The 15,603-nt window shown below is 37.0% G+C and overlaps 1 protein-coding gene and 1 long non-coding RNA gene across 3 annotated transcripts in view; one reads left to right on the plus strand and one right to left on the minus strand.

Moving 5' to 3' along the window:
• LOC106485613 (uncharacterized) overlaps positions 1-15,603 on the plus strand; it is a 540,848-nt gene that overhangs the window by 512,906 nt on the left and 12,339 nt on the right. The gene's annotated exons all lie outside the window — the stretch shown is intronic.
• Positions 1-15,603, minus strand: part of CACNA2D1 (calcium voltage-gated channel auxiliary subunit alpha2delta 1) — a 421,781-nt gene that overhangs the window by 4,065 nt on the left and 402,113 nt on the right. For both annotated transcript variants that reach the window (XM_013944009.2, XM_067316841.1), the window contains 6 exons: positions 15,011-15,163; positions 14,869-14,921; positions 12,277-12,332; positions 12,005-12,134; positions 9,333-9,445; positions 6,274-6,356 (listed from right to left, as the gene is read on the minus strand). In XM_013944009.2, coding sequence (XP_013799463.2) covers positions 6,274-6,356; positions 9,333-9,445; positions 12,005-12,134; positions 12,277-12,332; positions 14,869-14,921; positions 15,011-15,163 — 588 coding nt within the window. The remainder of the gene's footprint in view (positions 1-6,273; positions 6,357-9,332; positions 9,446-12,004; positions 12,135-12,276; positions 12,333-14,868; positions 14,922-15,010; positions 15,164-15,603) is intronic.

Below are 15,603 nucleotides of genomic sequence, written 5' to 3' on the forward strand. Positions count from 1 at the left end.
AAACTATGGTAAAAACTTTTTGAATAAATCAAAAGCAGGAAGCCAGATATGGAAGCAGTGTAACTGCTTGATGACAGAAGTGTAAAAAGGGAACTTGGGGATTATAAGAGTGTAGCGGAGGATTTAAGTGAATTCTTTGTTCCAGTCTTTAGGGCTGATGACTTCTGTGAGATTCCCACCACACCTGATGCAGATAGGTCAGAGGAACTAGATCAGAGGAACTAGATCTTCCAAGCAGATAGGTCAGAGGAACTAGATCAGCTTGAAGTAAATATACAGGAAATCAGAGCAAGCAGACAAGTGAGATTCAGCAAGGAATGACAGCATTCACCAACAGTCCTGAAGAAACCTGAATGTAAAAAATTATTCAAGTTCTTCTTCTAAAAATAAATAATAATCTAATTTAGTCTTAAAGTAAATGTCTCAGATTAGCTGCTGTTCTTTATCAATAGTAGCCATTTTCCAGACATGTCTCTGCCATCTGTTAGTTTTATTATTTACTTCTATAATTTTGACTTAGGCTTTTTTAGTTGATTGCACTCTATAAGTTCAAAAATCCTAAGGTTTCTAGTCAGCAAGGAAGTCATAAGTGAACTTTCCTGCACCAAATTTGGAGTGAGATGCTAAGATTTGAAGATGCACTGAACTTTCTGGTTTGTTTAGTTTGGCTCCATTGCTTCTTTGCATCTGTATTGTGTCTTGTCATGTAGCTTTATTTCTATTCTCAACACCTAAAAATAACCCTGTTGCTGCTTCCTCACAGGGAGTACCATTAGAAAAAGAATTATCGATACAGGTTTCTTCTCATTTGAATTCAGTGAACAGTGCACAGTGTCGCCTCTTGGTACTTAAGACTCTTATCACTCAAATTACACAACAGAGTCATATTGGAAGAAACAGGCTAGACATAAACATGAAATTTAGTATTTTCCAAAACAGAGGGAAGATGTCTGGAGAGCAAGTAAGAAGAAAGCCGAAGGTCTTAAAGTAAATCTGTGCATAATAGGAAAGGGAAAATAACACCACAGCGAAAACACCGTCTGGTTTGGACACAGAGGGTCTAGATGGATTTCCATCTCTAGCAGTATATGGTATTCAGCTTTCACGTCACCTCTGTGTTAGATCAAATATTGGGTAAATTATACTGATGAATTAGCTCTTCCACTATATGTACTTGGGGGGGGGGGAGGGAGTTGCCAGTTTCCATTTGCTTGCTAAGATTTTTTAAGAACTACATCATGTTTGATGTGCACAAATTTTAAATTCAACTGTTACAGTATGGTTAACAGTCCTGCTTGACTGAAAATATTTTAATATCTTCCATCCTCACCATATAACTTACTCAGAACAGTTTCTAAAAAGACTCACTACTTCCTAACAATAGAGAATGTCTTGGAAACCTCACAAAGGAGAGGCACCTTCTCATCAAGAATGACAAAGTTCAACAGTTCTAGGCAAAAGTACGTACAGTTTATACACATATTTTAAGATTGGTAAGGTTTTAAACTCAAACTGATTTAAGTTGCACTGAATTTCTGAGGTTTGTGCACCAATTTACAGTGGTATTCTGGCAGGCCAATCAAGAAGAATTTCTAAATGTTTTTTTCTTTTTTTTTTCTCGTGTGTCCTAATGCAAGACAAAAATAGTAGTGGCAAGGAAGATATACTGAATCCTATCTGAATTAATTCCCTCCCCACCCCAGCAGTGTGCATCGCAATTCTCAGTATTCTTGCATGTTTTAACTGTGGTGAAAAATCACAAAAAAAAAAGTCAAAAAAAAAAAAAGGAGAAAGACTGTTTACATCCTAATTTACCTAGATTCAAAAAAACCCCAACCATTTTATGGAAATGAGTGGAATCACATCATTATTTTGGATGAGAACAGAATCAGATTCAGTGAAACCTCAGCTTCGAATAGTCTTCAAAATGTCTTATCTGAAAACACTTGCCAGCTCTTCAACTTTAAGAAAACTTGTAAGCAGCTTCCTGTAAACATTAATTCTTATCTCTCTTATAAAATTCCGTATAATAAATTAGACATCATCATTTTCACTCTCATCTTCACGTCTGCCAGTGCAATTAGACACCAACCACTTCCACTGAACTTTTCCAACCCGTTACACTAGTTGTTACTACATATGCTCAGAAACTCTAAGTATTAACAGATTGGTTTGGGATGCCTTTTATGTTATCTTCAAAATAATATTGTGTATATGACTTCTCTTCATTGGAAAGAATCCTCTTTACATGGTTCCTTTTTAGCAATAGCATATTAGAAGTTTCTTGCATAAACAAGTCACATGTAAAATTTCCTTGGATATTTGAAATGGAGAAGTGTCAAATCTCAATGTCATCTCTGTCATGTTACTACGATAACTTTAGAGAGGGTTATTTTACAACATCAAACACTGTGAAAATTATTCAGTACTTCCAGGGGAAAAATTAATGCTTTTATAAAACCATACATTTGTTGCTAAGCATCAAAACCATGCATTCATTGCTAATTATCAAAGTTTACTGGAAGACAGTACCAGTATATAATTTTGAAGACACACACACACAAGTATATATATGTGTATATACACATACATGCATAAGCCTGTACACATACCTGTTACCCCTTCAAAGGCACTCTACAACTAAGTTGCGTGTCTTGAAACCCGAATTACATATCAGAGCCCATGTGCTACACTGACTATAAAAGAATAAAACAGAGATCTCTGTGCCAAAGAGCCTCTAATCTGACCTTTGTTATCAGCTGGTTACCTCAAAGTTATACCTTTTATAAGCACATATTATAACCATTTTACATTGGAAGGAAAATACCTTTGTTCATACTCAAGAGTCATTTCAATTTCCATGCATGGTCTTTCACAAATGTTCTATCATTTTCCATCATGTTCTATCGCATCCATCATTACCACACAACACAGTCAAAGCTATACAGCTACGCACAGATAGATTGGGGATACATCCAATCCCATCCAGATGCGTACAGTCATCAATGGTGCTAATCACCCTCAAAGCTCCTACTGACGTCATTGGGAGGTGACGGAAGCAAGACATTCCCAGAAGGGTAGGAAAACTTGTAGAGTTCTTCTCTTTATTGTAAGATATGGCAAACAAGAACAGTGTGCAGGTACAAAGTAGGAACAACCTGTTCAAGGGGTTGATAAAACTATGTTGTTATGCTTGATGAAAAGAAAAATCTGTCGTTATCGAACCTGATCACAGTTTATAACTGTGTTGACTTCAGTGACTTTAATAAAACTACAGGGATTAATGTCCAGCGAAATCCTGTTACCAAAATCACTAAGTTATTAAAAACAGCATGGATGAACAAAATTACCTGTATAACTTTCTGCTGCCAAAAGTCTATCAGCTAAAATTATGCTTCATGGGTTTCCACCTGTTAAGTATTTCAGTTTGCATTCTTGAGCAGAAAGACCATTACGGGCATTAAGAATTCAGTTCAAGGTGAATCTCTGCTGCTTTATGTACATTAGGTAGTAGCTTTTTAATTAAAAGGAGGTTACTTGCAGAGCAAACTACAAAAGTAAGGGTATCAGATGTTAATCTCTTAGATTTGAATGTCAAATATCACTGGTTTGGGGGAAGGAACTTTCAGCCTTTCTTGCAACCTTGAGCCATGTCTGTGCAAATTCCTAGGTTTGCTAGAAATTAGATCATTTAACACAGAATATGAAACTTCAGAATTACTCAGTTATAGCTATTACACAGAAGAGTAGCTTTTTTATTGGTATTCAAGTAAAATTAATTGAACCTTCCCCAAAATTTAAAGATAACGAGAACTGTTTTAATTTGTTATGATTTGTAATATTCTACTACACTAACTAAGAACTCACCTATAAGGTTCCATTTGTGGTTCTCGTTGTTAGCCTTATGATGATAGATATGTTAGTACCTCCCTCTAGTGGTTTTCTGAGTAGTTATATTGATTAGAAAACCCTCCAACTGACAAAGTCAAAAAAGTTTTTTTTGGGACCCTTTATTCTCATTAGATCAGCAGTTCTTTTGCATACATGTCACTGTCACAGTAGTGCAAGTTTCCAAACCATTAAACATAACATGGAGAAAAATGTCAAGTTTTTTTTTTTTTTTTTAAAGGAACCCCTGGGTCTTTTCACTAGCTGAACTTCAGGTTTGATGTATGTATTCATTTATTTTATTAGAAGAAAAAATTCTGTTGTAATTGAATATGTTTAGGTCACAATAAATTTGAAAGTAAAATTAAGAATTTTCTGAATTCATAGTTTAACAGCCTAATCAATGTACAGTGTCACTTTTTACCATTAACATTTGCATGAATTTCAATGCAGCGAAAACTCCATAATGTTCCGTATAGCAATGCTTCGCTTATTCTTACACAAAGCACTCAGCTATGCTCTCCCTAAGTACAGCTTTATTTTCACAGGTATTATATGCTCTTTCCATTACTTTGTAACTTTGATTATTTCGATGTAGAAAACTTTCTTCTTCTTCCATTTCTTTTTAACAAGGACAAGGGTTAACAAGGAAAAAGCGTTCTGAAGTCACAAAAGGAAGGACAAAGACTCAGTTTGTACACGTACGATCTCAAAGAACCAGCCCCAGAAACCCTACAGGTTCTCGTGCCGTTGTATTTGCTAGCAGAGAGGCCCTCGTGTTCTGTAATTCTGATTTATAAGGCTCAAAACAAGCTTTTTTCATATTTAATTGCTCTTAATATTGCAATAGTAATTTGCTCCAGAGTGTGGCTTTTGGGACTCGCTTGATTCTGTTTTCTTTTGTATGCTTAGTTAGTAAAAAAGTCTGTTCAATTGTTAAGCCAAACAAAACAAAAAATTAGAGAAAGTAACTGACCATCCACACCACATGAAAACTTGCAGAAAAATGAAGATAGGAGCGGACGTCATGGCAGAGGCACGACTCGTTGTGCATACAGGCTGATCCTATTAATAACGGGCAAAGTAGCAAGTAGAGGAAAGAAAAGAAAACACAGAAAAAAAAGACATACAAGATGAGATATCATGCAGTTTGCCGGCAGTTAGCAGAGTTAATGTGAAAGCATCCACCCAAGAGCAAAAGATTCACAGCGAATATTGCAAATAAAGTTAACCAAAACAGTCCACTGTTACAAAACACATGGCTTACACACCGATTAGCACATCAAGCTAGTGAGCAGGAGTTGCACTTTCACACACAATAGTATCTGGATTGAAGGATTTGGAATATTTTCAATGGCCAAATAGCTTTAGGATAGTTTTTCAACTTTCTTTAACCTTTGTTGGTAAAAAAAAAAAAAAAAAAAAAAAAAGGACTTCTTTTTTTAATATAAATTGGTACTAGAAAAATGAATTTAATGCCAACTATTTGAAAGTTTTGAAACATAACAGACTTCTCAGTCATTATGCCTTATTAAAGAAGAGAAGAGAATATACTGTATCAAAACCTGGTATACAGCGCTTATAGCCAAGTGCTCTCAGCCAGCTTCACTAAAAGTTGTGGGCAATCCTTCTTTTGCAGAAATGGGACCAGGCATTACAAATGCATTTTTAAATAATTTATTTTATATTATTGAAGATACTTCCCGGTTCAGTACTCTGTCTTGAAATTTGTTCTGAACAGCTTCAGTTCAACGGTATTTTGAAAGGTAAGAGAGAAATTATATTCAAAATAAACTGCATTATATCTGGGAAAATTATTGTTTTTTCTCCTTTAAAACTATAACAATGTATACAATACAGGGAAGGCTAAAGCCAAATAGCTTTGCTGATTTCAGAAAAGAAATGCAGTTTTATACCTGTTAAGAATCTGGCCTAGCATCATTACACATTTGCAGCATTTCAAAGAGAAAACAACATTCTAAACCAGATACCATGGAATGCATTAAATAGTAATTGGAACCGCTAATAAAATGATTCTACTTCTAAATCAGGACTATCATCTAATTACTTGCCAATGAAAAAGAAGAATTGATCTTGACAGCATTCTGTGCAGATCACCAGCTTTACGCTTCTTGATATTTTTTCACTGGGCATCATGTGTGAAAGTGCAATGGTTATAGGAAAGGCAGATAAGAAAGCAGCTGTTAATTTTATGTTAATCATGGGATACTTGAAATAGAGTGACTATGGTCTAGAGTGAATGTTTAGTGATAGACAGGTTATCAGGTGTCGAGATACATTTAAACACAGATTTCACTGCTCTTCTAAACCATTTCTGTAACTGTTTTAAAAGGTAGTCCAAAAGTCTTACAAGTTCAATTTTACCTGTTTGGCTTCATCAAAACAGACATCAGGCCCCTTTCTGTATCTAGGTTGTTTAACCATTTCACAAGGATTTGGCCCTTCATCTGTTTCTCTGGTTAAGGAGCATCATTGGTTTTTGTTTCATCATACATTACCAGGATTAACAGTCTGCTTTTATCTTTGTGGGAAAAGAGAAGCTTTATGATAATTCAGGTAGCACTAAAATAAACATCCATAGTTTCAGTTTCCCGTCTAAATGAAAGAAAACCAAAGCAAACCAAAACACTGGATTAAAAGAAATCAAATACTATTTATCTGTTGCTGCTTTAATAAAGAAAATTAAGAAACATTCAGCATATCTTTGCTACACCAATACTTTCAGAAGAAATACACAAAATAAAAATAAAAGCTGTTTCTAAAGATATTTTATATTGCTCTTACTAATATTATATAAACATCACAAAAAATATTTGATGAAGTAGTAAGCCTGCTATAATGCTTCCTTGGGTCGAGTGAGTAATACTGTTTGCTACTATTGAATTATTCTGGTAAAATGAAGTATAGAGTAAGAGACAGGAAGCTTATTTGGACAAGTAACAGTATGCACAGGCTGAGGATTGCACTGAAGGATGTGGGAGTATTGTCGAAGGCCTATAAGAGCCACTTGTTTTATTATGTGTATACATGTACACACACACACACACACACACACACACACACACACAAGCACCTAAATGTCATAGACAAGATCATCTCAGTTCATATAAGGTACTGCATACATTGAGATTAAGTGATATATAACCTAATTAGATCTCATTAGCATTTCAGCTATGAGGGCAGACAGAAAAAAAACCCCTGTCCAAACTCTAACGGCAGGAGAGCGATAGAAACGGGAGCAGTGCACATCACCTGACGTGCTATCAGCTCGCTGTAAATGTGAGGTAATACATTAGCTCAAGTCTCTGAGGTCTGAAATTGCTGATATTTAAACATAAATACTATAGTTCATATTTGCTAACAAGGCACACAAGGCGTTGCAGCTCACCCAAAAGGCACTCATTTGGCAAACTCTGTAAAACAGTCTTCTGATGAACTCTGCTTATGGTACCAATCTGTATGTTAAGCTTTTTATCAGTTCTACTGTCAGTGGTACACACATTAAATCTAGGCCAGAGTTTTTTAAAACCACTGAACACTTTAAAACTTCTACATATCTTAATAGCTCTAACTTGTACTCAAACAATCCCATTCGTGCAGTAATGGTGGAATATTACAGCAAATTGACTGCAGTGAATGGAGTTGCCCAGTTGAGGGGAAGACAAGATGGCAGGGAATTTACTTTTATAGTTCAGTGACCTATTTCTGTCTTCATTCAGACTTTATCAGACTCACCTCCCCTTTCCTCTGTGGGGGCCCAGACAAAAGGCGAGTCAAAATGTAGAAATACTCTAAAAGACCATGTGTACAGCCAGAGCCTAATAATAACCGCCCGAATAGCACCCAAAGGTCGTTCTGCCTATTGGTGTGATGTTAAGCTACATCTGCATTTCACACTGTCCCTTGGTTATAGAAAAGAGAGGTTAGCTTAATACTGCGTAGTTGAAACAAAAAATAAAATAGTTCATTTAGTCAACATAAGCCCACCCAGCCACTCTGGTTGCCATTTGAGGTCATTTACTGCTCTTTGGAAGATTAAGGCCCCACCGGGAAACACAAGTAATGTGTCCATTTCCCATTAAATGTGCTTCATTTTCTGTAGCAAGTCTTGTCCATAAATTCAGACAGTGGCAACAGCTACTCGAACTGTCATGGACTAAAGCCAGTCAGAATATGAGGCTGCGTTTACACAGCTCTGTGCTGACAGGGCCGCTGCTTCCCCTCGACCGAACTGCCTTTGCAGCCCGAGCGTGGATGGATTTCCAGTTGTATTAACGTGACTACGAACGTATTGCTTATGCCCAAGAGACAGTCTTCTACCGTCACCTGCTTTACTTTCAGGGAGCAGGCTGTCTCAGCTTCCTGACATGGCCAAATGTATTACTGAGCATAGTATACATATATTTTTTATGTTCTGGCATAATAATCCAAATTAAGATTCAATTTCCTATCTCCTCCATGCTACCCTCAAGAATATATAGAAGTCTTAGATGAATTGATGTGAATTTCTCCCAACCTAGAAGACGTATATATTCCATCACCGTCCTCCACATAACCTAGTGGAGTGAACAGAGTAGGGGCACAGAATGGTATGCAGGTTGCTTTAAGTTAAAACCATCCTTCATGTGTTTGCAATTTTAACATGTGCTGCAGGGTCGCTACCTGACAAATGCAGCAAGAAGCATATTTGGAAAATGCTGAACCCTGGCTGTGGGCTGTGCTAGGTCTCCAGCCAGCTCGGAAGCAATCCTGCGATAGCAGCCGGATACACCCTCGCCTTTGATGTTTAAAGCAGCTTCCACTGGCAGTAAGCGCAAGTACATGCTGAAGTGCCTGAATCGCTTTGCCTGGGTGCTGTGGGCAGCAGTGCAGCATTCTCAACCTTTTGTGACCAAACACCCTTTTCTTGAGGTTGTCTTTTTTTGTTGTTTCTCTAGACAGATGTACCTTTGCCTTCTCTTCCTAAGTGCTGAATTGGAAGAACCAATTCCCTGGCCTTGCTGGCTGGACTCTCGCTAACACAGCCCAGGATGTGGCTGGCCTTCTTGGCTGTGAGGGCACGCTGACAGCTTGCGTCCAGCTTGCCGTCCACCCACAGGTCCTTTGCTGCAAAGCTGTTTTCTAGCCACTCAGTCCCCAGCCTGCCTGGTTGCATGACTTTGCATCTGACTTTTGGAAACTTCATTAAGCTCCTGTGAGCTCATTTCTGCAGCCTGTGTAGGTTCCCCCCAGTAAGCAGCCTTGCTCTCTACCGCAGTGACTGCTAGTTCGCCATCATCCACAAATATCTGCTGCCTCAGGCACTCCAATGACACGTACGCTGCTAATATATACATAGATGGGCCATTTTTTCCAAATATATTCCAGTATGTCATAGCCAAACATCAGTCCACACCACCAAATAAGCTGATTTTAAAGGATACCCGGCTTCTCTGCTTGCATCAGTGGCTTTGGGTCACAGGAGCGGCACAGCAGTTGGCTGTCACTAATAATGAATACTAGATTGGTGTTTGAAATCTTCTCCGCATGATAAAGTCTGGAAAAAAGCCAAAAAAAGATATGTTTAAATAAAACAAGGAAACCCATACTTGGGAAGGACACGCGTTATTGGAATAAAAAGTCACCTAGTTTCAGATTCAATCTGCTGGCTACTGTTGATCTTTTTTTACTAATGAACAGTGAGAAACATTCATAAAAAATGTTGTAATCTATTTGACATTTCCATGGTTCTCTCTTTTGACTAGACTTATTAGTGGAAAAAAATGGAAAAGAGCATAGAATGACTTCAAATGACTAAACAGCTAGCTCCATGCTGCTAAAGCAATAGCTTCACTGTGAAATAAAATCAGTTCAGCATCGATTCTTCCTGTAAGAACACTGTAAGAAACACTAAGAAAAATAAAAAATCTGTAAGAAGGGAGAGGAAGAGGTTTTAGGGTATGTATACTGAATATAGGATAGCTATATGTTGTATGTTTGTTTACATATAATTACACAAAATGCCTTTTAGTTAGTAGGGTTGTTTTCAGTTTATAAATAATTGTATCTGCAGCATTATATCTTTAAGCTATAGATACTACACTTCATGAGTTATGACACAGACACAAAGGGTAATATTATTTCTGGATTTTCAAGGACTGATTTTCAAGTACTATTTAAACCACTACCGCCTCTACAGAAGGGGCAGACAGACCTTTCAGTGAGCAGAGAAACAATGGTAATATTCCTTAGCTATTAAGAAAATATGTTTTAACTGCTACAGAAAGGTAAATTCAGGACACTGCAACAGCTTAATTGCATTTAATGGATTCTAAGTACATTTTTATACTCATATAAAGTGACAAGCAATTCTTTTTACATAGTTGGTTACCGGTCTGTATAGGCAAAGTTTTGATTGCCTAGATGTGAATTGATTTGATTATTTCTGAAATTTCACAGATTAGTTCCTATCACCGACTGGGTACAATGACAGGACAAAATACCTCTGCTAATTCAGTAACTGATCCTGTGATTACGCATCTGGCTGCTTTAACCAGCTTAAATCACCCGTCCATACTCATTCCCATCCCATGGCACCGTTTTTGCAGTATTAACGTAATCATTTCTGAAGTCTTACGGTAAACTGAAGAACTCTTCTGAAAACTCCCCAGATTAAAAAATAAATAAAAATTCAGTGTAATCAGCTCCCTGCGCAAGCAGGTGATGCAGCGCAGCTGCACTGGCCACATGCAGGAGGAGGATGGCCGTGGGAATGGGAGGCTGGGCGTCTGGGAGAGGTGTGCTCACCGCTCTGCAGTGACTTTCTGCCCGACTTCCCTGGCTGGAAGCATTGTCTTCAAGGAGTTTGAAATCTGACTGTTATGATGACAGTAATTTCTAAGACATTTTCAGAAGCTGCTGATACATGTAAAGACTTCACCCGGCAGGCTCTTTTGCGAAACATAGAATCATGTCCAAGTTGCTACATTTCAGAAGACTACGAAGGTTTTGACCTGATGTTAAACACCCTCTTGAATAGGCACATGAAGCCTGAAGGATCATTCTTTTAACTACAAATCAAAACTGCATGGTTTGCTGGATAAGATCCGCACTCCAGTTCAGGCCTTCTCTTGCTTCTTGCATTTTCCTGTCTTCACTGTAATAGCACAGCTATTATAGCTAGAAACATGCAGCAATATTTGACTTAAAATAGCATCAGCTTCACTTGTCCTTTCTTACTTTGCTGAAATCTTTCTAGCTTGCAAATGCATGCTAGACTCCACATTTGCGCAGAGTATAATACCTGTTCATACAGAATACCACAGGTGTCTTTGCTTTTAGCATTTTTTAAACATTTACATATGAATTTTAAACTGAATTATAATTTTGCTGAAAAAGATGTTTTAAAATGTCTTTAGAATGCCTTTTTTGGGGGGTGGGGGGGGGAGGTATCTTTGGGAAATCCATTAATTTGATTAGTCAAAATGGAATATATTTCCAAGGCTTCTAACAGTACCCTTAGAGACTGATGAATACTGAGTGAATATAGTCTGTATCCGCTGTTAAATCATCAGCACTATTGACTACAAGGTGAATTTGAAGTTTAATAGTAAAAACTTTTAGCCCATTAAAAATTCCAATACATAAACAGATTAATGAGTATCATCTCCTTCTGAATATTTCAGACCCCCCCCAAAGTTCATACAATAGATTAAAAGAAAACAAATTATAACAGAAATAAGATATATCTTGATGAAGTATATACAAACTATATATATAGCAAAAGAATATATATGAAGACAACTGGAAAACAAAAATTTAAGTAAATTGTTTCTTTGATAGCCCAATTATTATTCAGATTTATTCTAACACAAATAGAAATTGAGATTTATTCTAACACAAACAGAAATTGAGACTTATTCTAACACAAATACAATGCAAAGAGAATGCAGTTTATCCTTGTACACCCTATATACTTCTTCTATATACTGTCTTGCTTATGTAAGTTTGATGTAATCAATCATAAATTTAATTTTTTGTTCTTGTAGTAGTAGGATTAGCTTTTCTAAAATAAATGAGTGTCCAAAAGCTATTACTTACAATGAATATAAATTACCTGGAGCAGTTTATACAGTCTACAATGCCACTAAAAGATTTATCATCATTTTCAAAGAAATATTGAGTTTGCTCAGTGATGCAGCTTGTTTTAGGCAGGGCAGCACCGAAATCATCATCTTCCATATCAGCTGACAGAAAGAAGAAAATAAATAAACAAATAACGACATTTTAAAGTTACAGCTGCAATGGGGAGACCCAAAATGGCCCCCCATCTAGTTTCTTACCTTCTACTTCACTCAAAGTTGACTCTTTAACAGTTTCTTGACTTACCTGCCTCAAGGAAACGTGGAAAAGTCAGGCTCAAAAACAGCTGCTGTAAGATAGACCTGAACACAGAAAAACAATACATTTGTTGAATGATCTTTGTCTACTCTGTATTTTACTGTCTCTCAAAGAAAATGCCCCTGAGTTAGATGCTTTACACCAACTAAGGCTTATTAAATTGCTGTGAAGGAGATGAATACTGGTATATTACAAGTACATTATAAAGGTTATCACTGCACTCACTGGCAACTTTTCAAATCGTCTCTATTCTTGCTCTTGAGGTATGGAATACATTTTCTTCCTAGATGCTGCCAAAACATTTACACTTACAGACCGTGATTTACGTCAAATTATTTTTCTTCATTCATGATCACATTTTTCCTATTTTATTTACTTGAAGCAAGTACTGGCTTGCCACATGCATGGCTCCCTTCTACTCTACCAACCTGTCAAAACGGGAACTGCTAGTTAGGTTCTTTCTCACTACTTCTGCTTAAACTTTCTTAAGTTGTAACTTCTTGCCTTCACATTTTAGGCTTTGCTGCTGCCTTCAAATACAACCTAATCTCTTCCCATTACATTCAAGTCTAATGCCTGTACTGCAGGTGGGAGGGAGCATATGGCTCTATTTGACCTCCAGGATTATTTAGTTTTCTCCTAAACCAGTGTGATATATGTAAAGAAGCTAAATCTGCCTGTCATCTTTCCAGCTGAGGTATAGCTTGAAGGATCTCTAGAGTCATTTCCACAGCCTTGCACCTTGCATCATTAGGTGGACAGTGCACCAGTCTTGCTGGATGAGAAGAGACATAATACCATTCAGCAGCGATTCCATGTGCTGACAGAGGACAGTAATCCTCATCTAGCCCTTCCTCAGGGTTTACCACGGCATTCACAGAGAATGAGTAAAAAAGGCAGCCTGGGAGAACTGTGTCAAATCTTCCAAGTTGAAAGAGCACAAAGGAGAAATGATACATACTCTCTTAACCAAATGCTGATATATCCCATATAAACTTCGCATATTATCACTCATTCTTTAATTCCATATTGTGGCCTGAAACATTAGTTTTCTTTAACCTGGTTTCTCTTATTTCTCTGCATTTGCTTTTGCCAGGTGCCTCACGGAATCCATTTTTGATCAGTCCTTTTCACTCTGCTTACTTAATGGTCTTCTCTGCCTGCTTCTGACCCAGACTCCATTAAAAACACGTCCATAGAAATACTTTTATGTGGTACTTGCAAGTTAAACGTCACACAAAATAAACCTCAGGTCTAAATTGAGTCCAGACGCCTGAGTCTGGCTTGAAAACTGATAAACTAAAGTTTCTCTGCTTGAGAAGAGCTCAAGTTTCTCTTCTGGATTACTGCCCATCTTCATTTTTTGAGGTTTGCTGTTGTTCAAGAAAACCAAGATCTTAACTGTTTCTGTTAACAAAATGTAACCAACAATAAAAAACAACATACAGTTTTCATAGTGCTATCTATGATATTATTATTATATATTTGTTCAGCTGCTATACATTTTAGCTCTTAAATCTAGGAAGTAGGTAATTTATTCCAGCTTCGTAATTATGATAAAAAATAAGCACCATGAGACAGCCTCCAAGGGTGCAATTCACACCACTGCAAAAGTATCACACCATTCTCAACGAGTTACCCCGATTTGGTGTTGGGGTAAGTAGCTGATGGAGGTGCCTATCTACATGGCTCTGAAATGGGCAAAATTATTTCTGTGGCTATGATTAATTACGCATGAAGCAAAGTCAAAAGAAAAGTTCCTAAATGGATCTTTAGCGTTAAGATGCATCCAGTATTGTGACAGTGAAAGATAATACTGCTGCAATCCTGTCTCTCTCAAGGTCAATTCTAAAACATCACAACAGTTCAAATATATCACCGTGGTTTTTTTCCACAAACATATAGAAAACACTAGGACCTGTTACTAAAGAATTATACAAAGTGCTTTTTTTTATATATATATTAAAGCTTTTTTGAGCAAAGGAAAAGGGGAAACTTTGTAATGTATTGCTTTACATATGTTTGCTTCTTTAAAATAGTTCAGTAGTGCTTTTCACATTTTGTTTCACAGAATCAGCTAATAATTTACATGGGAACCATTAACTAAATGTGCAACCAAACCATGTACTGGTTATCTGGCATTCTGAACAAGACTTCTTCACGTTTTGCTATAGCCTGTATGTGTTCAGATAAAATGATATTCACTGAAGACCAAAAATTGATTTTCTTAAGACTTCTTGCTAGAAGAAGGGAAAGAAAGTATTCTGAAATAGGGAACCAATAATTCTGAATAGAATAATTTCATCTGAACCTTCACACCAGTCAAGCAGACTTGGACAAATATATCAGTCCAGCTTCCTGAAGTGTCAGAGCACACAATTATGAAACCTGGCAAGAACAGTTTAGAATTTGATACTAGACTGAATACTGAATTTTCAAAGGAGTTTGGGGACGTAACTAACTGCATAATCTAGGGGTTCAGCTAAGTTAAAAAAAAAAAAAAAGAAAAAAAAAAAGACTAACTCAGTCTCCATCTACGGAATAACTACAGTTTTGATATATAGATTTCCTAACACTTACCAGGCAGCTGCTGAAGCCCACCATCCTAAATGCAAAATATCTGTTATTGTAGGCTGGGAAAAAAGAACAAAGATTGTGTTATTGGCATAGACAACTGCACACTTTTCAGGGAATATCACTAACCTCACAAGGGACTACTGACCACATAAGCAGAACGAAGCCCAGCTCCTTGTTTTGGTTCTTCTTCTGGATCACAGACAGACTGATAGTCATAAGACTTGTTAAAGGCAAATAAGGACACATTAATCAGGTTTCGCATCAGGCCAGGGTCAATTTCACCAAAGAATCTTCCAATCTGATGTGGGAAAGTACAAGGAAATAAGTTACAGCACGTCTGAATATTCTTCTTATATGTCTACAAAAAAAAAAAGTTAATGACTGAAATTTTTTCACTAATTCTTTTTCTAAGGAAACTCATTCAGTTGTGCTGTCTTTATATCTGTTTCTCTGTCTGATTATTACTCTCCCAGTAGCTGGGGATACAGATTAAAATCCTTTAAATTACATGATAATTGGCTAAAGCCTACAGCTAAATCTACCCTGAAACAGAGCTGAGGGCCAGGCTTGAGCACTGGCATGTGATCACCCATATTGATCAGATTCTTTTTTATGATTCAGACATGTTTTTTCCAATCTCTGACCCATTCTTCCAGATTCTGATAAGCACAATATATATAAATGAAACATCTATTCTTAGGACAAGCTGAGAGTGACATGCTATTTTGTGTTGTAGAA

Source organism: Apteryx mantelli, chromosome 1 (genome assembly GCF_036417845.1).
Source record: "Apteryx mantelli isolate bAptMan1 chromosome 1, bAptMan1.hap1, whole genome shotgun sequence".
Lineage (NCBI taxonomy): Eukaryota > Metazoa > Chordata > Aves > Apterygiformes > Apterygidae > Apteryx > Apteryx mantelli.